Source organism: Lepisosteus platostomus, chromosome 25 (genome assembly GCF_059453375.1).
Source record: "Lepisosteus platostomus isolate fLepPlt1 chromosome 25, fLepPlt1.hap1, whole genome shotgun sequence".
Taxonomy (NCBI): Eukaryota; Metazoa; Chordata; class Actinopteri; order Semionotiformes; family Lepisosteidae; genus Lepisosteus; species Lepisosteus platostomus.
Window position 1 is genome coordinate 11192388 of NC_142635.1, and position 20373 is coordinate 11212760.

Here is a 20373-nt window from a genome sequence, read left to right on the forward strand (position 1 = left end):
GCTTATTAAAATCCAGTACCATGATGAAAGTGATCTGGATTGCCAGCCAAAAAATGTTTTTTGTGTGGAAAAATATATTTTTTGTGAACGTGTTCTTAACGTTGTGTTTCTAGCTTAGAGACATGTCATATGAATCAAATGTGTTCATGGATCTAACGTCATTTATTACTTAGTTGAAATGTACAGTAAGTATAAAGATGAGAAATTCAGGACACGTTTGTATGGATTGTAGATTAATTCATACAAATAAGAAATTACTCAATTAATATTTACAAGGAATCACTCTGCATGTCAGTTACAGTCTAGACAATTGCGATTCCCTATCACTAAAAAATATCAGTCTTTATGAGCAAAAAAAAAACCCATAAGATTATCTTATCTCACGGCTCTACCAATTACCACAAAATAGAAATATTCCTGTTGATTTTGTTTGTTTTATAATCTCCTGATTAAGTAGAACAATTAAATTGCTTAGCAAAAGCTGTTCCAAATGCCCTGAAATAAAGGATTTTAATTGGTGTTAATAAGTACATAAATGTATCAGTAGAAGCTTAGTTTTAATCCCTTGTGGAAGCAGTACTGTGCAGTTAACAGAACTTCACCAAAGGCCTTTGAAAACAGTTTATAGTAAACTAGTGAATTGGATTGAACACGAAAGATCATTACAGAGACTCTGAGCAGGTTCAACACAATTCTTTCATTTCACACTGAAATGTATTCATTCATGTCTGTTTTAACGCTTTTTTGACAGCTGAGAACCCTCTCACCCAAACTGATAAAACTGATTAATTCCTTTTTTTTACAGAACATGGAAGCTTTTCTCTTTCTTAAACTACTTTCTGTCAACCAAGCAAAACACACTCTTAATGAATCTATTTCTTTGTTGTTTAATACATATTTTTTGGGCTTGCACACACCCATATCATCTGTATTTTTTCAGTGACATCAGATAAGGTACATGCTTGCATACCCAATCAAAACTTAATGCATCAAAAACATTAGCACAAAATACAAAGCCTTTCAGCAAGGAGAAGGATTTTTTTTTTAATTGGAAAAAACATATATTTGCAATGTAAGAATAGGATCCTAAAAAAAATCCTTTGTTTCATTTTACTTTGGGTGTAAGGGGTTCAACAGTGAAAATTGTTAGGGGACCTGATTCAAGTATTGTGAGTTCCCAAAGATACTGACAAAGTCACTTCCAGTAGACTTCCTGAGAATCAACAATGAAGCACAAACAAGAGGGAAATGCATTCAAAATGGAGAACAGGCATTGTTTTTTACACAGCAGTTTGCGGGAGTCTGGAATGAGCCACCTACCTATAGTACAGTATGTTGTCAATACCTGACCTTCTTTCAAGTAGCAGCTGGATGAGAACGCTGGATCAGCCAACATCTACCAACCAAACGCTCTAGACAGGCAGAATGTTATCTTGGGTCATATTTGAAATCCCTGACTTCATTGGGATTTCTTTTTTTGTGTCTTTATCAACAGTGGGGGGAAAAAAGGGCCAAACTTCAGAATCAATCCTAAGCGTTTGAGTCAATTCAGCTGAAAGGATGGTATAGGAGGGTGAAGATGAGATCTTGTCTTGGGAGTCTCCGTTCCTGATCATGGATTCATTTCAGGCTGAATGCCTGTCGCTGCAATATATTTTACAGTATATGCATAACATACATAACATTCTTAGAAAGCAGCTCCGAAGGGTGCACAATATTTTTATTAATCCATTGATTATGGATTGGCCTTTTGAGAAATCCCCTTTCTCAACTAACAATAGTAAAGAAGAAAAATGTGCTGCATTAACATCTAACAGGCACAAGACCCGTAGCGTGCAAGTTACTGACATACATTTTCAAGGAATTAGTGTATCAACAAATAAAGTGTCAAAATAAATATAATTTATGTAGACCCTTAAATGCATTTAATATAGTCATTTCTCCTTACGCTGTAGAATGTCTCTCTTTTTCATTGCCTGACCCAAGCACATGCTGGATAAATATTTTTATTTTAATTTTGATATACAGTACAGTCCCGTTTCAGTATAAATATATATAAAGGATGATATTAAGTTAATACACGTTATTTAAGTGTATTTGTTGAAAAGTCAAAAGAGCTTCTTTCTAACCCGGAATGCTAAACTGCTGTAATGCTATATTTCAGATGTACTGTAGGCTAGGGGCTCCAAGCCATGTGTAAGAGGCATTGCTGAAAGTGTTTTCTTCTTCCTTTGAGTTTCAGTGTAGAACTCTTGCTATGTGTGTGTACAGATACTCATATACTGTATGGGTTGAGGTGTGTATTTTTTTGAGAAGTATATACATTGCGTTACTGTTCTGTTGTTGCAAAGTTAAATCAATACCCCTTATAATGGAATTAAACTAGGTTGGAGTGATTGAAGAGGAACTGTACATTAGCTGCTTAGAAACAGCTCCCTTAGGCTTCCCTCTTGGGCTCAGATGCTGCTGTGATTGACATACAGCCGATCTATAAATAAAGTCTTTTCTTCCCTCATAAAGACTTTGTGGTTTACTGTTTGCCTTCAAGGTCACAAGCAGACCTTCCTAAATAAACATGTATTAAAGATCATTAGGAAAATGACACAGTTAAATTGAGACAGTAACTTCTGTCAACTATTGGGAGTTAAAGGTTTGTTTTTTTTCTATTTCGGGGCTAAGTTATAACCACATTGGATTTTAGTATTTTGGCCTGCGGCTGTAACATCTGTTGGTGCTTAGTGACCATAAGAAAATGTCACCAATGGTTGGTTTTAATGAAGAGAGGAAAATGTAGCTGTGTTCACCTACTTGCTCTCTATCTTAAAAGAGCTTTTTTTTTTCTTTTTCCATTTTTTTGTTTGAACAACAGTGCAAAACAATTTCAGCATGAACTGACCCTCTTCTGCACATTAGCTATGGATTTATCTGCACTGAAGTGCGGACTGTTTGAGCATTTACTACATCAAACCATCCTAACAGATTAAAACGGTGCCTTGTTTTCAATTAAACAGTGCATTCTTGAAACTTAACGGCCATTTTATCCTGTATTGTTTTTGATTTTGTTTGCTTCTAAAATGTTACTGTGAAGAACAGAATGTTCTGCTGTACTGTAAATGACTGGTTTGTTTAATAGGTCCATTATGCTGGTTGCACATGAAGGTTAGCATTTCCATAAATCTTTTTTTTTCCCCTGTCACGGCAGCAGTTTGACTTCTGCTGTTGTACTCTTTGTGCAGGTCCATTCCTTGAATCCAGAGCTAAAAATGTGCATCTCCTTAACAGCATACAACAAAGCAAACTTATAACAGTGTTTCAGAAAACTGATTCTGTAGGCTGCAAGCTTGTTCTTTACCATCATTTCCTCTAGTAGCTCCACAAAAGCACACAATAAGCTGGAAAAAGGCATGCCATACCCATTATAGTTAATACCTTTTATTTGTATGTAATTTGGCTATGCTTTTTTTTATGCATTCAGATATGATTAGCTTTACTTTTTGGCCCGGATCAAGCCCCGTGTTTTTACAGCCAGGCAGCTTTAGAATCTCTGAGCAGTCTCACAGTCTCAGAAAACAATACAAACTGCAGATCCTGTCAGATGTGACTGGGGGGACAGCAGAGAGGCTCTGAAAGCCTTTTGTAAGCTGGGAAAAAAACCGTGTCAGCGCAGAGTGAGAAAAGGTCCGGTCATTTGGCCGCAGTAAAAGACCAAAAGTGTAAAGATTAGGGACGTAAGGGGTCGAACTAAGAGGCTATGACTAATGTGCCCGGTCATTCAGAGACGAAGCCACATTGTCTCTCAACTGTCCAGATGGCCACTCAAATAAATCATTGCGAGGGTACAATGAATTCCAGCACTGGAACTTTAGCCAGATTATAGTGTGTCAGCACCTCTTTTTAATCTGCGCAAAAGGACTTGAACTGTCCTCCGAATTGCATTTGAAAATAATTACTTATAGGACGTTTTCTCGATTTTGCTATTTTCATCTTCATATAAATCCATTTTAGCCATGAAACCGTTTTTGCTGTCTGAAACCCGGACCTGTGAAAGATATTCCGATGTTGATTATTGGATCTGTTTGGAAAAAACAGAAAAAAACATGATGGCAGCATGGGTTATGGAAGACATTTAGACCTTTCAATTCTTTGTCATTTTCTTTGTCAAATTAGGTGCAAACACCTTATTTATTTTAGTTCACCAAATTGCACTATTGCACTAGAATAAGGGTCCCAAGTGATTCAGTTAAAACTGAACTTGCACATCTGACAAGATATTTGCTAATTATAATTTTGTCTGAAGCAAGGACACAATGCAAAGATTATATATTTTTTGCATTTCTGTTCTTGAAGCATTGACAGGTTTTTTGACCATAGTTTTAAACAGTCCTTGGCAATCCACAATATACCATTTTAAGGGCAAGATTGGCGTGCTTCTGAAGACAGTGCGATTAGGCGCAGTATGTACCTACTGTATGTGCACTATGCACTTACTTGCACATACTTTATTGTTTTACAGTGACTCTTAGCATATTTTGCACACCCCTAACTCTATTTATTTTACTTTGTATTGCTGTACTTATTTTAATTTTTAGTCTATTCTGATGTCCGTTTTTGCACGCATTGGACTGGGCTGCTGTAACACCTCAATTTCCCTTCGGGATCAATAAAGTCTTATCTATCTATCTACTGCTTGCAAACAAGGGTCATTAAAACTGCACGTAGGTGGGGTGACACAGGGGCTCAGGAAAGAATAGGAGAATGTCTGAGACAGTGAGCCGTGCTTTGACATAAGTATGTGTGATGTTTCTCAGTGAGGTGGTGTAGCAGAACCTCACACTTTCATGTACAGAACCGGACAAAGTCAGTAGCGCTTGAACTGAAGTGATAAATCTGTCGCCTGCTGTTAAGTATGTGATATCTTATTCTTGTTATCTGAGTGGGCTATTGAAAGGTGCTGAAATATGGACCATTCTGTGACCCTCTTTTTTTACCACTTTGTGAAACTGAACATCAAGTATTTTGGAAGAGGCCTTTGAGGACGTGTAAAATAATGAACAGAGATTAGGAATGCTTCTTAGTCAAACTTCGTATTGTTTGAAATCAAGTTTTGTTTCTGATTAAGTTACGCACATGGGATTATTTTCATTTTTTTCTACCTCCGCCAAGCGTAAATCAGAAACACTGTTTTACAGAAAAATAATTTTAGTCATGTTTTTCCATTAATACTGCTTCAAGGGAGTATTAGGTCCAACTTATATCCTATTCTTTTCTCAAAGCACGTAGTGTTTTGATTTTCAAATTAGATAATAGAGATTTGTACCTTCCTGGGAATTTTCTGATGTTATGACATTCTCAACAATTATGCCATTCACCATTAGAAAATTAAATCATTTTCATTTAGCTATGGAGAGCAACAAATATTTTCTGAATTTATTTTATCTTTAAATTATGATGTTTTAAATGGGAACAGTGCAGTAGTTCTAGCACATGAAAAGATTAAACATGTATATTTATTTATATATTTAATATATATTTATCCTGTGGAGGATACTGTACTGTACCTGAAGAAAAAAATGCATCTCAAAACAAGGACCAACCCCACATGGTTACAAATCCATTGCTAATTTTTAAATTATTTGCTAGAATTTGTTTTTTTTCCCCCCAGAAAAATTGAAACAAGACCTAAGTCAATCAGTATTGCATCAAATCTTATGGAAACAAAATGATAATGTTACTGAAATAATGAATTAAAAATTATTTTGTTAAGTATGTGAATGTTCTTCTTTTGGTCTTGGAAATATGCATCATGTATATGCAGTAAATAAAGATTTTAGTGCTATTAGAATAAACGCCTTTCATAATCCTAGTACAAAGGCCAAGGTTTAGCTAGTTAAATACAAGCAAATAAGATCTGCAGCAATTCCGATTGATTAAATAGGCTCCATAACCATTTTAAAAGATTAAATGGATGTAAAAAACAAGAAATATCTTGAAGCATCATCTGTAAACAAACAGTGCTGTGTTTTGAAGTCAACTAGACTCAGCAAATTACTTTTCAGCGAAAATCTTTTTCATTGTGGCAGTTTGTCATTTGGGGAAACAGCACAATTTATTTTCATTTTCCTAATGTTTTTTTCAATAATGAGCTTGCTTGGAGAGCACTTCTGCATATTCTCATAAGAGAACAGGGAAAAACTTAAAAAAAAAACACAGAATGATATTATAGTGTGTAAATGCAAACAGAATAACATATGTCAAAAAAAAAAACTAAAGTATTTAACAAGAAAGCAACTGAATTTTTTTTCACATTTTCCACCTGCTACATTGCATATACCGTACAGCCTGTTATTCTGGCACCCTGGAATATGATACAGTAATTATATCTGTGCACGATGAACGATATCTTTGACTTGGTTTTTGTACTTGGACATATGCTGGTATTTGTCCTTCCCCAGTAGATTGTGGTTTCTGCTTTGTTTATTTCTGCTCATGTCCCTGTTTGAAATCTAAAACCCGTTTATTTATTAATGCTTAAACAGTGTAGTGATGTGGTAGTTAGCGCAGATGCCTCACAGGTTGTGGGTGCTGGGTTCATGTGGCACCTTCTGTGTGGAGTTTCTAGGTTTTCTGTGGGTGCTCTGCTTTCCTCCCTCCCAAAGAAATACCGGCCAGGGGTATCTATATTGTCTCTGGACAAGTGTCCTGACCCAAGGTGTATGTAGTCCTACTTTATGCTGTATGCATCCATAATAGGCTCAGGGTTGCTGTGACCCTCATCAGGAATAAGAAACTTGGAGATAATGGATAGGTACACCAGCAAGCTAAAAAACATTGAGCTAATTTAAAGCTTTGGAATTCCCTGTATACAAGGGTGGTAAGCTGTGTAGCTCATCACAAATTATTTGGTTGTCATTTATAATGTACCTATATACAGTAGCATGACCTGTATAAACATGTTCATTTTTATTCTTGCGTTGGGATACACATTTTTGGCCAGCTCCTTTTTATTAAACTGAAATTATATCAATATTTGTTTTAAAAAGACAAATTGATCTCATCTGTATGTGTGAAAGTGAATTTTAATGAGCTGAAATGGGTTCTAAACAAATGCTATTGGTTCTAATACTCTTATTAGTGTGCTTTAATAGATTTTTATCGGGTTATTTATTAACTTGGCTTAGGTACTGTACTGTATATTTTCAGTTCTTTCATTCTCTCTCTTTTGAAACAAGGCTCTTAGAATGGAGAAATACCACTTTATTTCTAGGAAGCAAAAGTGTATATTTCAGTTTCTTTTCTTTTTTCATTAAAGCTCTATTTGAAGATTTGGTAGTATACTGTGCACCACAGTGATCCTCCTGCATCTTATCACTTGCATGTCTCCGTTTTACACCGTTTTCTTTTTAAAATAAATCACAAATACAGTTACACGTTTTATTTCTACCTTTCTTTCAGTGTTTCATTTGTAAAAGGCTCTATGGTAGAAAAGAAAAAAAACATCAAAAATGCATTTTGAAATACACATCTTTGAAAATGTATTTGATTTTCAACAACTAAAGTCGATTAACCATACGTGCAAGGCAAATGAAGTGTTAGGTTTCAGAAACATGTTTGAATTCATTTTTTTCCCTGTCTGTTCTGAATGAAAGCATCTATCCTATAACAAACAAGTAAACTGAACTTTTCTCTTGCTACAAGTATGTGTAGCACAGATGCAGAGTCTACAGTATGTAGCATAGCATGATCACACACACAAAAAATATTTTCTGAAAGTGAAAAAAATATTTCTTAGCGGAAGTCCCCTTGTTTGATGCTAGTGAGTTTTCTGTTTAACTGCCTTTGCCAAATACCCAAGTGAGCTTGTACAACCACACCACTTGAAAATGGCAAAGTGTTTGCATCAGAATTAAATATTTGTCTTCCTGCCTGCTGTAGTCCAGTATTTCCAAACTCTGTTACACTTCTCTCACTTTTTAGTAGGTTTTCTTGAAATGTAAAATCACATCTGTCATTGACTCCAAGAGCTTTTCCATTAGTTTTGGGTCCCCAGTGTGCTATACAGTATAAATATATATTTCCCATGAAAGTTCAGAGGTTCAACACAGTGGAGTGAAATAAAAGGAATTTACATTAGCAAAAGGAAGATGCAAGTGGTAAGAGCTTCACATGCACATTCCTTCACCATAGGAGAAGATGCTGTACCTTGTTAATGAAAAGAGAGCCAAATAAAAGCAGAAGAAAAGGTGGAGGTTAGCAAGAGAACGGAATTATTCACAAATTAAATATTAGAAACTGTAAACTTGATTGAACTTCACGTCGTCTTCCAGACAGTTTTCCTCCTTGGTATGAATCCTCCGTATCTCATTCTGTGCACTAATTCCAATTTAATTGCCAGTGGCCTAAAGCCTCTTCAATAGGAGTAACAAATGGTTTGATTTTGTAGACTTCATCAGACTGCATTTTAAATGCGACACACTAACCCCGCTCGAATGCCAATGAAGCACTGAAGTAGCTCTCTGTTTACTAATTATCCTTTTTTTTACTCTGAGCCACACTGGTAGAGTTGTCTGATTAAATCGGATTTGTGGGATAGGGCACAGCAAGTAGGGTTTCTCCATTGTAAATGATCTCAAACTCTGGCTGGCTGGCTGCACACTGTAAATTATATTCTCTTAAAGGCACATCACATCATTTTATTTCGTGTGTTACTGATAAATAGTAATGAAATTGCATGTTATACTAAGCCCAGCAGCATGTATTTTTTTAATTTTGGTTGTTTTTGTTTTCCGTTTTCTATCTGGATAATTCACTTTTTTTAAAATAACCCCTTTGGGTCGCAAAGATGGCTCGGGTTGAAAACAATGCATTAGGAACCCATCACTTTGAATTGTGTTTTTCCTCCTCTTAGACCAGGTGTAAATAAAAGTCCTTTGATCTAAGGAGAGGAGAAATTCTAAATGTACTGATGACATTATATAATCAAATGTTAACTTGGTTCTGGTGCCATCCTCACGAAACTTGAACTGGAGTGTTTGAGATGTTTATACCTTTAATACTAATCTGAATGCCATTATTTTGTTAAGACAGCAAAACTAAACAGGGATCATACTCATACCTTAGAGAGAAGGCTTCTCTCTCAGTCCTATAAACTGGTGTGTTAAGAATATAGCTATTCAATGCTGAAAATAGAAGAGATTATTAAAACATTTCACAGTGCAGTTTATACACAGAGGAGAACCATATGGTTCCATTACATCACTCTGGAGTAATTAACAGGGCAACTTCATGGGCAGCTGGAAGCATCAATCTATTTGAAAACAATACATCTTGTAATATCTACACCAGAATTGTGGAGTTTTGCGCTTTGTTTGTTTTTTTGGAGAGGGGGATTACAAACCTAAATTTTAACTATAATTAAATCTAAAGGCACAGATAGGCATTGGTCTTGACAGGGGCCTATCAGCCTTTTGGACATAACCATCTTTTAACTGATAAAGTAACAGTTGTTTATTTTATGTGTGTGTGTGATTTTGTCCTACAGAACAGCAGTGCTAAGGCATGACAGACCGCAATTAAACTTTGAAATGGAACTGCAGGAAGATATGCATTCCTCCAGTAATAGACATGAGGATGGAACATTATTATTATATACTAAATAAGCTCTGCAGTCTTGCGATTGTGGAGTGCATGCTTCCCAGGCCACCAGCCAATTTTTACACAACTTTATTATCATGCAACTAGAATTACTACTGATTGAGCTGATATGAGAGCAGATGCTTAATGTAGCAAAATTCAGCTACACGGCATTTATGAGGCCACATCTCACTCTGTGTAGTAATGGAAGTAGTTCCACTCTTTGAATTACTGTGGTCCAAATAAGCAATGCTCCTAAACAGAATGTAGATGCATTTGACATATACACGAAGATGCAGTAGATATAAATATCACTGAAACATTACTGAAGTGCAAGCTGAGATTCAAGATTGAATTGACTATAGCACATTTTGGATGTGGAATGGGTTTTTCATTTGCGAATACATTCTGGACAAGGAAAGGTCAAGTGTCCTGTGCAGTGTTGGTCAAGTTGTCCAGATATCCAGTCAATACTGGCACCACACTCTAGCAGTCAGCCATGCTATTCACACGTTGTGAGCACTGTCAGACCTTGACTTGCAGAGATGTTGCCCATGCAGGGCAAGGTTTCTTGCTCCTTTAGCAACATCACCAGCTGGTGTTGGATGCTGACCTGCACGCCTACCAAACCCGCCCCATGCATGCTCGGATCTGGTGCCAATGCATGATGTCGACAGAAGAGGAAAGGCTCGAGTGACTCTCGCCACATGCTTGTGGAAAGGTTAAGAGGCTGCATTGATGCAGGTGCAGCTGAAACAGTGGGTAAAAAACGGGTCTCAAGATGTGGGTGCTAGCAGCTTTGAATTATATGAAGACCGTAGTTGAGTCTTCCATGATGGACAGTGCGGTACATTACAGACCGTTGGACCAAACCATAGGCTTTTAAACATGCAGATGTTACCTCACCTCTGTGCTGGACATGAATTGAATGTGTGCATTTATTGACTTTAAAGCATTTATTTATGGACTGCCAGCTTTTATGGACTGTTTTTCCATCTTTACCATTTAAAATTGAAAGCATGTGGTACTGTAATGGAAGTGTTTGCTAGGGAGTAAGAGGCTGTGCTTTTTAAGTCTTGACCTTGATACAGAAACTGAGTATATGCTAATGAAAATGCAACTGGCGTTGTTGCACTGCTCAGAATAAATACATGCTGACTAAATATTCTATATTCTATCTATCAGCATGTGGATGTAAAGAGCTTCCATGAATGGTAGCATGCTTGGATAAAGTATAATTTAAACTTGGAATTGAGCTAGATGTAGCTACATGGCACTGTGTCGCACAAAATGAGGTTGAGGGGGCAGGCGAGAATTAGCCTCCAATTCTTATCTAACTCCAAGAACTAACCCTTCTTCTTTCTCCTACATCTCACCGATTTGCGCTGCATTCTTAATTGCTGACTGCCTTGGGCCGTGAAGAAAGAGAGGGAAGGTGGATATTGAGCACCAAGTAATGGAACTGTGCTTAAACCCCCACTGTTGCAAAGACTTTAATTCCACAGGCTTGACCTGTCCTGCCCTCTATCTAGGTCTCTATCTATGCGGCATGAGCTTTTATATTTTAATTTGCTTTTGCACGTCCTGCAAAATTAATGGCATAGTGGTGGTTGTTTTTTTCCTCTTCTTTCTTTCTCATTGAGTGAGGTACAGTACAGGAAGGACCCCTTGGTGTTTTCTTTTCTTCTATAGCCTGGTTACCGTGGAAATGAATAGTCTTGCACTGCTTTTGGATAGCCGCAACTGTGCCCTTAAAATTGCTTACAATGTAGAAAGAGAAAAGGCGAGAGCCCCAGTTAATTTATAAATGCTGTTTAGTACCTTATGAGTCATGTTTGTGGTGAGGGATAAGATGTTTTTATGTGCAACATACAATTTTCTGGTAAACGGACTTGATACAGTGTAATTTCTTTCTATTTTCTGATTCATGAAAGTTTCTTTGAACGCGCAAGGGCTCCGTTTGATGATGTCCGTTTACAAGCCAATAACGTAAAGTGGGCAAATTACACTACCTTCAAAGAGAGCGCCATGAAATCACTTTTTTTTAACACTCTATGTGTTTACACTGTTTTGATGGCTGGATCTCTTGACCTTATGAATTAAACTACCTACTGTACATCCAGTCTCCCTCTCTTCTTTGTTTGCTTTACTGGGTGTCTTGTAATTTAACTGTATTAATGTCCATTGAATGTTTTAACTCTGCCGAAGTCCATACTACAGTTTACTACTATCGTAGTGGTATCACTGCATACATTGGAAGGCATCAGTCAGATTTAGGTGCATTTAGGTATGTGTGGATGCCTTTTCATTTGTCTGCATGAGCACCTATTTCTTTCCTCCCAACAACGAAGCCCCCGGTGTGCAAGGGGCAACTCGTTGCAAGTCGTAGGGGGAAGTGAGGAAAGGGGGTCAGACTGCATCGTCCCTCCCTCCCGCTCCCCTGCTTGGCTGCACTGTCCCTGGGCCCAGCAGGGGCGGCCTCTGTCCCCCACTGCCAGCCTTCCATCTCGCCGGCTCCTCACCCCCGCTCCACAGCTGCCTGAGGGGCTGAGGGCCCCCGGCTTCGCTGACCTCTCACCCCTTCCTGCTGTCGCTCCACAAGCCCTCCTTCAACGGGGGCACATACCTCGCAGGATTTACGGTTTATCGCTGCTTCTTAATTTGCATCGTAGCTTTATTCATTTTAATAATTGGCAGATGTTAGGAGACAAATTAGTTTTCTTGCAGTAAGAACTGTTTTCGTTATTATCAGCGCTACAGCTATCATAATAATTAGAAAGCCTTTTGCTGTGAATAGGGCGTGAGTGATTGATTGACAGCTGGGAACTAGTTATTTCTTTGAAAGAGAAACAGAATGTGTGCAAAAGGAGAAATGAGGAGTTGAAGTACAACATTTAAAACCATGAAAAAGGAGTCCGTATTCTGTGTGGGAGCGTGTGTGCTGACATAGATACTAGATATCCCAATGATGTCGAATAAATAAATGGCTAGTTTTATCAGAATTCAGAGCTCTCTGCATCATCACCCACTCATTTTCATAAGTTGTTACAGTGGACTTGCATAGTTCATTACCTAGTTGGAATCTATTTAACCAGACTTCATTCTACCACAGCAGACATTTCCCAGTACTCTTGTGTCTCAGAGTGCCTCTTGAGCTGGGCCACTGCAGTGATTCCTCTATATACTTGCGCATCTGATTGTGCAATTGTTGCAGTGGAGTCTATATGATCTAGCCTGCTAATTTCCAAACATGTTACAATCTAAGGGGGAATTTGTAAAGCCTCATCCTAAAACCTGCCTGTCTGGTTTAGCAGCTGCTCTCTAAAACATGAGCAGTTTTGATTTACAACCCAGTCCGCAGAAGACTGTAAGTGGAGCTTGAAACGTTATTTCCTAAACCGTAGCTCCTGTTTGAAGGCGATCTGAATCTCTTAAAATAAATAATCGTCTTATAAACCAGACTCTTAAATGGTCGCCATGCTGTTAAACACACTGCAGCAACAGAACTACTGGTGTGATGGAGCTGGTGTTACACTATAAACACTTCTGCAAACAAATCAGTGTGTGTCACCATGTGTGGAACATAACAAGGACTGACTAGGTCAGACTTTTTAAAGCTCCTCCCCGATTCCTGCACAGGCAGCTTGAGTTCATGATTGAAATCAGAAGTTCTAAGTGATTTTCTTCTCTCCCGCTTCTACGCGTACTGTAGGTTCCTAGCCTGATAAAGAATTTCCATTGACTCTAATACAGTGTAGATTACTCTTCCCAGTTTTGGTTATTTCTGTCTCACAGTATATTGTTTTTTTTTTTTGTTGGAATCCAGGGTGGGGGGGTTGGGAAATAAAGCAAACTCTGACATACAGTAGTAATAATAAGTAGTTCAGGTGGGGAGCTGCGTCAACAGGCGTAGGCTGCAAAGGAACAAGTAATAGGTTTATTCCATGCTGAAAAGAGAAGAAAGAAAACGCAACATTTCAGCCGTGGAGCCTACTTCAGGTGTGAGTATTATAATTGTAATGTGGATTGGAGCGCCGATCCACAAAAAGGCCAAATAAACCTCAAGTCATTCTTCTTCTGTGTGCAGATGAATTGGGTTCATCCCATCTGACCATTACACATAACCTCACAAGAAAATTCAGTATTTCAATACTTGTTTTTGAGGTTATGTCTGCAAAGTATGAAGCCAGTGCTTCAGGTGTTCCAAAACCAAATCAAAAAAGGAAAGTATTTCTCCTGGATATAGTACTTGAAGTTAAAGCATTGGGAGAAAGGTGAGCAGTTGAACAAGCTCGTCCCATTACAGCGTTGAAAGCTTTTACATGTACAATATGTTAATGGGAATTAAATTTACCTTAAGTGAAATTTTGCGTTGCAAACAGTTTTTGAGGACCAAATTGTCTTTGTGAACTGAATAATTGGTGTGCTCTTTTTGAACAGTGGCCATAGGACTGAAATGTGAGCTATACAGCCTCGAGGATTAGTGAATTCATATCACCTGTAAACTCTGCTTGAGGGACTGATAACATTCAGCACCTCAGATGCAACATGAAAATTACCTCAACTTGTTTCATATTTAGCAGAGGTTTAATTATTTTAACTGTGAATCTTAATCAGTAATAGGATCTCACATGACAAAAAAGTAAACACCTAAAATGTGGTACACTATTTGCTAGATATGAGTGATGTAAAAATGTCACAGATTCACTTCAGCAACTACTGCTATTGTTCTTTGGTAACAGCTGCCTATTGTACATACAGTATCAAGCATGTCTGCTTTCAATTCACTGCTATGAAGAAATATGAATTTCTCTAATCTTAAACACATGACAATGTTTTTTTTGTGAAATAACATAATTACAAGACTCTAATTACTGTATTCAAAATCTTAAAAGATAAGGAAAACCACTAGGTACAGTTTCAGTAAGACCAGTGGTGGTTCAGTCACTGAGCTTGCTCTGGAGTCTGGAGGAGAAGTTTGAAAGGCGTGTGCAGGTATTGGGGTGTCTATTTTTTCCACCACTATTTTCTTGCAAGAATACACATTCACAGATCAGTGACATCATAAAAAAGGACAATGTGTTTGCATAGAAGTAGAGTACCCTAGAGAGCACGTGTTTGTGAGACTGATACGGTCGAATGACCACAGGTGCTATTGTACAGGTTTCCATTGTGGGTTATGCATTCTCAGACCAGACATAAGTTGAATCCCAGTTTATGGTTCTGACCGCTACTGCCACAGGCTGAACTGATGGACTTGGCCACCGTGGGTTCTAAAAACAAAGCAACAAATAAAAGCCAAACTTTTAAATAAAAGCCAAAATGGCTGTTCTCACTGTTTAGAGGCGTTTGCTTTTTGTCAGCAGGTGCGTATCGGGTAAAAGACTAATAACAATGAGGTTCTTTGGTATTTCATATGGAGTAGAAACTTAATTCAAAGATGCTCTTGTTGTTCGTGGCCAAACAATATTATTATTTTCAAATTTGTCATAATTTACCAGTAAAACCAATTCTGGTTCGTGTTTTCTTAGCTTGAAGGCTGTATTTTAATTAAATGATGTTTTGAACTCCTTGAATTATAAATAGAACATGCTTTTTGCTTGATCTTTCCATTGTCTAAAGTTAGTAGCTGACTTGAGGAAATGACTCGTTTGTGAGGTTTATGAAGTCTGACTTTCTAGAGAATCTAGAAAAAGTCTGTCTTTATAGTGTTGTTTAAGAGTGTTAATTTTGTTTTCAGAACAGAGAAATAGAGCTCTTTGTTACCACAGAGTTAAAAAATTAATACACCCCATGCTGAGGTATAGACACAATTGTAGGCAATAGTTTAAATGGAAATTGTATAACTGTGTGATTCTGTGTTACGAAAGGAAAAAAAAGGCACTTGATAAGATGGCCTGTAAGATGGAACCTAGCCCTTTCCTTTAGCACTGGTACCTTGAGTTCAGCTCCAAGTTATTATGCTGAAGATTTCAGGCAGATGAAAGTAAAGGATTGTGCAGCACTGTCACTTCCTCCTTGAAAGAAGTTATTTCCATTAACCCCCCTATTCAGCGCTGTTAAATACCACTGGCAGCCACTTCAATACCATTAAATGAATGCTGTAGGTATAAAGGAGAGGCTCGGTGCTTGCAGATGACGTTGTAAATAGATGGAAGAGCAGAGGTAAATCATCCTAAAAGACAGGAGTGGGAGTGAGGCTAAACAGTTCTTTTTGCCCTTTATTTTTAATTTATTTTGATTTTATTTAACACTTGTATCTACCCAGGACATCTGTTTTACCCCTCTCATTTCATCATTGTATATCTTACAGCCATTGGTCCTTGGAACAAGCAGTCTGCTGTACAGTGCGCGTGACACTTGGCTTTGTACTTCTCAATGGAAGAACGCTTATCAACTCTGTTCTGCATGTTCTGTCTTAACCTCCCTGCTTCTACCTCATACTCAAGGTGTATTTGCTCGACCAAGTACATTTATATACAGGTGTACTTTTTTAGCATTTGTGTTTGTAAGCACAGGGTTTTTTTGGTAACATTTCCTGCTGGGTTTTGTATTTGACTGCAGAAGCGAAAAAGATTGTATATTCCTCCTTGTAAATAGTCATTCATGCAGAACAGTTCACACCCTCTGGGGTTTGTTTTTCATAGGCAGTTGAATCTTAAAGCAGTATCCACACAAACCTATCAAAGCTTGAACTTTCACCTAGGTAAAAAACCCCTTTGGAAAACTAACACTAAAGAGTTCATATTCCTGTGTTATTATCCAGGGTGTAGAATGCACTTGATTAATAACCCCTTTAATGAACTACAAATTTCACAATTTTCCAAGAAGAAAGATGCAGCTTGGAAGTCAGCTCTCATACCTTTCAGACTTTTAATAAAAGCTTGTTATTTTATACTTGTCTAGTTTCTCCAAATTAATATACTGTAATCTACATCACTGCAGCTATTATTAACAGTATGAAAATGTAGATATTGCCAGCCTGCTTGTGCGGGACATTTAACTGTTCTTTCTAAAACATATTTCTCCGTTCAATCTTTAAGAAGTACATAATGGATTTCAAAATAATATGAAAGGCTGCACATTTCTCAAATATCTGAACCACATCAATGCAAACTACGTGCACTGACAAAGAATAAATGGTTTATTGTTTTACAGCAGAATTACAGGATGTGTAAAGGTGCTGAAGGTGAAAGGTCAGTGTGGTAGCTACTGACACCATCTAGGCTGTCAGAAATCATTAATATGAACTCTTTTACTTCTATTTCAAGTCACGTTGCTGAAGAGGAAATCTGCTGTAGTATTACCTGCCTTTTGTAGTTTTGTCGTTTAGCAGAACTTCATGTAGATATAGCATTTATAGACTTAATATGAGGTTTGATAATTTCTTTGATCTGTAGATGTATTCATGTCATGTAAATTTAAGTTGGGATGCTAAAAAACATGATTCATTGGTTTAAAACTGAACATGACAAGACGGGTCCCTGGGTGGTGTAGTTGCGTTGCACAAAGCTGTGCTGCCTTTTAGCTCTTGGATTCTGGGTCCAGTTACAGACTGCAGTGCTATCAGCGCAGATTTTGCCTGTTTGTTTGGGTTTTCCATGGGTGCCCTGGTTTGCTCTCTCTTTCCAAAGACGTACTGGGCAGATAAGTTGGTGTCTCTGAACTACTGTAGTAGTTCTACTAGTGTTTGCCTTGTGATGGACTGGTGTCCCATCCAGGGTGTAGACTCAGCCTTTGACCTGTGCTTCCAGAGCACGTCCTTTGTTGCCTCAACCCTAGCATGGAAGAAGTGGTTTCCTGCTAATGAATACATGAAAAACTGTCTCTGTGCAATAATAATGTAGTTCAAATGTGCAGGTTATCAAACCATACTTAGCCAACTTAGCTCTACTTAACTCTGTAAACTGAATTTATCAACAGGTACTACTTCAAACTAGACGTGAGTGTCATTAATTTTAAATGTTTCACTGTGGGCAGACCTCTGATTTCTCAGACTAGTTAACTGCATTCCAGTAATTTTCCATTTTCAAAGTTCTGAAGCTGTCCTTCTCCCCATGTTTGCACTTACCAAAATAACTGTCTTTGTCTTCCTTAGGTATTATTAAAGTATAAATGCTGCTTATGTAGGTAATGGAGAATCAAGATATTAATTAGCCTTTCTCTTAATTCAAGGTAAGGCTGAGTAGGACAAATAGTTATTGTGTTTATTACTGGATTGTTTTACAATCACAGAGAAAAAAAACAGCACAAATCCATGAGTTAAAAGGGGGATAAAAGCCTTTAACAGTGCTCTCTAAGCCCCAAGTTTAAGACTTATTGTTTGCACTTCTCAAAGAGTTAAGAGCCGCTAAGTTACACTCTTGAAAAAGCAACTTTACTGGTATGTTGAAATAAACCAAAACTACAAGGGAAAACCACGGCAGATATGTGTTAGGACGTCATGAAAGGACAGCTGTTTTCATGAAAATGGGAAAAGATAAAATGTAAGTTACCACATGTGACACAAGTTTGCCAGAAGATGAAAGTTTATCCTTGATTGGAGGTGTCCTACTCTGGGGACCCCCTAAGCCTGGATCCCCCAAGAATTTTCAACCCTGAAGCAGGCTGATGGCTGATTTTGTTTTTTGTTTGCCTTGTTTCTCCCCTCATTCTATTTTTTTTTTACTGTGGTGGACAGCTTTGAAGAGGATGAGCGATCATCAGTTTAAAACCTTAAGCGCCGCACTATCCAGTATTACATCAAAACACCATGGGCCTGTCACTCAAAACCAGTTAAATACCTCAGTTCCTTGGGGGAATCCTGGAACAATTGGTTGAATCAATGCCCCCTTTTCATTGATAAAAAAGAAGCAGGGAAAAAAAAGACCTGCGATGAGAAATCAAAAGAGAGTGTTGTCAGTATGTATTTGCACATTACTGACTCACAGTCTGTGATTTCAAGCCAGGTCTGTTTGGTTGTTTGTTGTTGTTTGTTTGTTTTTGCATGTTTTTCCCCCTTTTCTGTACTTTAGTCAGATGCTGATTGATTTGGAGGGAAGCCGGTTTATGAACATGCAGCCAGGGCTCTTCATAGATTTTTAAATTAGTGGCAGCTTTGCTAGAAAGATGCGTTATTGACTAGTGAAATAGAAGCTGGATTCTAAACACTCAGGTTTCCCCTGAGTTTTCCACAGAGATGTAATTGAAAAAGTGTGAATCCATGTGTGTTTGTCTCTCTGTGAGTGTAGGAAAAGATCCTATGATGTCCTATGCTTTCAGGGCATTTATTGGAAGGAAAACGACAAGAGCTTTCCGCAGGAAATAATTACAAGGTCTCTCAAGGTTTCTCAAGGTCTTTTTGCTGTTTTTCATAAAATTATAAGTTTCGCTTTGATAATTGAAAATTTGATTTCTTCATTTGTCCTTTGTGATGGATTTGATCTGGTTGCTGTCGCCCTGTGGAATGAATTAGCAACTACAGCCCATAAACGTAATCCTTTTTGCATGTATACAGCATGGGCTTCAAACAATGTAATCTGATAAACTGTGCAGTCTACAAATATGGTGTCGGTGTGTACATTTTCAGCTCTGAAACAGGGCCAATAATTCGGAGACTCATTAAATAAAACAATGTTGTTTTCATTCCAGGCTCCACTGTATTTGCAGTCATTTCTCGCAGTTGATTGTGCTGAGACATTTAATTTCCACATTGTTCTGTTTTATTACTATCGACATATATTGCTGTGGTTACCTGAACAGGCTCACAAAAGGCTTGAGGTAAAATAAGTGGAATATGCCTTTAATGAACACTTCTCATACATAACCTAATGCCACTCTATCATACGCTTTGCTAATCATTGTATCTTGATAATGTACAATTTTAGAGCACTATGCAAATGTAGGAACAAAAGCCTACTACACAGTGCTGTGTAGTCAGTGTCAGAATATTTTGTGTTTCTGAGAATGTCTTATTGTTTTTTTTAAGTTTTAAGTGAAGTTGGACTCTTGGTAATATGACATCATTGTGGAAACAGAGAAAACCAATGTTTTCTGAGTGTCATTGATCTTTCCGCAGAGTCACCAGAGCCCTGCAAATGCTGCAGAAATTGTTGAAAATCTGAAAGCATTTTTAATTATGCCGCACCTATCTCAGTTATGTATGAGGACTGTGAGAGCCATGAGGTTAAAAAATGCTTGTCTTAAACTCTACTTATGGGTCTTCAAATACGGTGTGCGCGTTAGTAACACTTGCTTGTTCGCAAAATAATGGGGGTTGCATGTTTCCATTTCATAGAGGTTATGTGGAAATCGTAGAGGAAGGGACTGTTAGAACTTTTTTTACTGCATTCAACTCTGAATGTTGAGGTGGTGGTAGGAAAACAGAAGTATTATTATTAGGATGTTTTAGCAGCTTTTATTCCCGTGGAATCTGATCATCTCAAGTTAGTAGCGGAAACTGCTCAACAGCAGTGACATGAACATGGGGTTGGTCAGGTCCCATCTTCCCAGGCAGCTTTCTGACCTCCCTCTCCGTGTTGCTTCCTCAGGTGCAGACATGGCCATCTTCTGCCTGCTGTGTGGCAAGCGATTCCAGACCCAGACAGCTCTGCAGCAGCACATGGAAGTCCACGCTGGGGTTCGGAGCTACATCTGCAGCGAATGCAATCGCACCTTCCCGAGCCACACTGCACTCAAGCGCCACCTGCGTTCACATACAGGTAGGGCCTGGGTGCTCTTCACACAAGTGGCCTCGCCTTTTTC

General features: G+C 38.0%; 1 protein-coding gene across 5 annotated transcripts in view; it reads left to right on the forward strand.

Annotated features, from left to right (window-relative positions):
- The window catches only part of zbtb16a (zinc finger and BTB domain containing 16a), a 127839-nt gene that overhangs the window by 93516 nt on the left and 13950 nt on the right, over positions 1–20373 (forward strand). For all 5 annotated transcript variants that reach the window (XM_088619739.1, XM_088619743.1, XM_088619740.1 and 2 more), the window contains one exon: positions 20160–20330. In XM_088619739.1, the coding sequence (XP_088475865.1) occupies positions 20160–20330 (171 nt within the window). The remainder of the gene's footprint in view (positions 1–20159; positions 20331–20373) is intronic.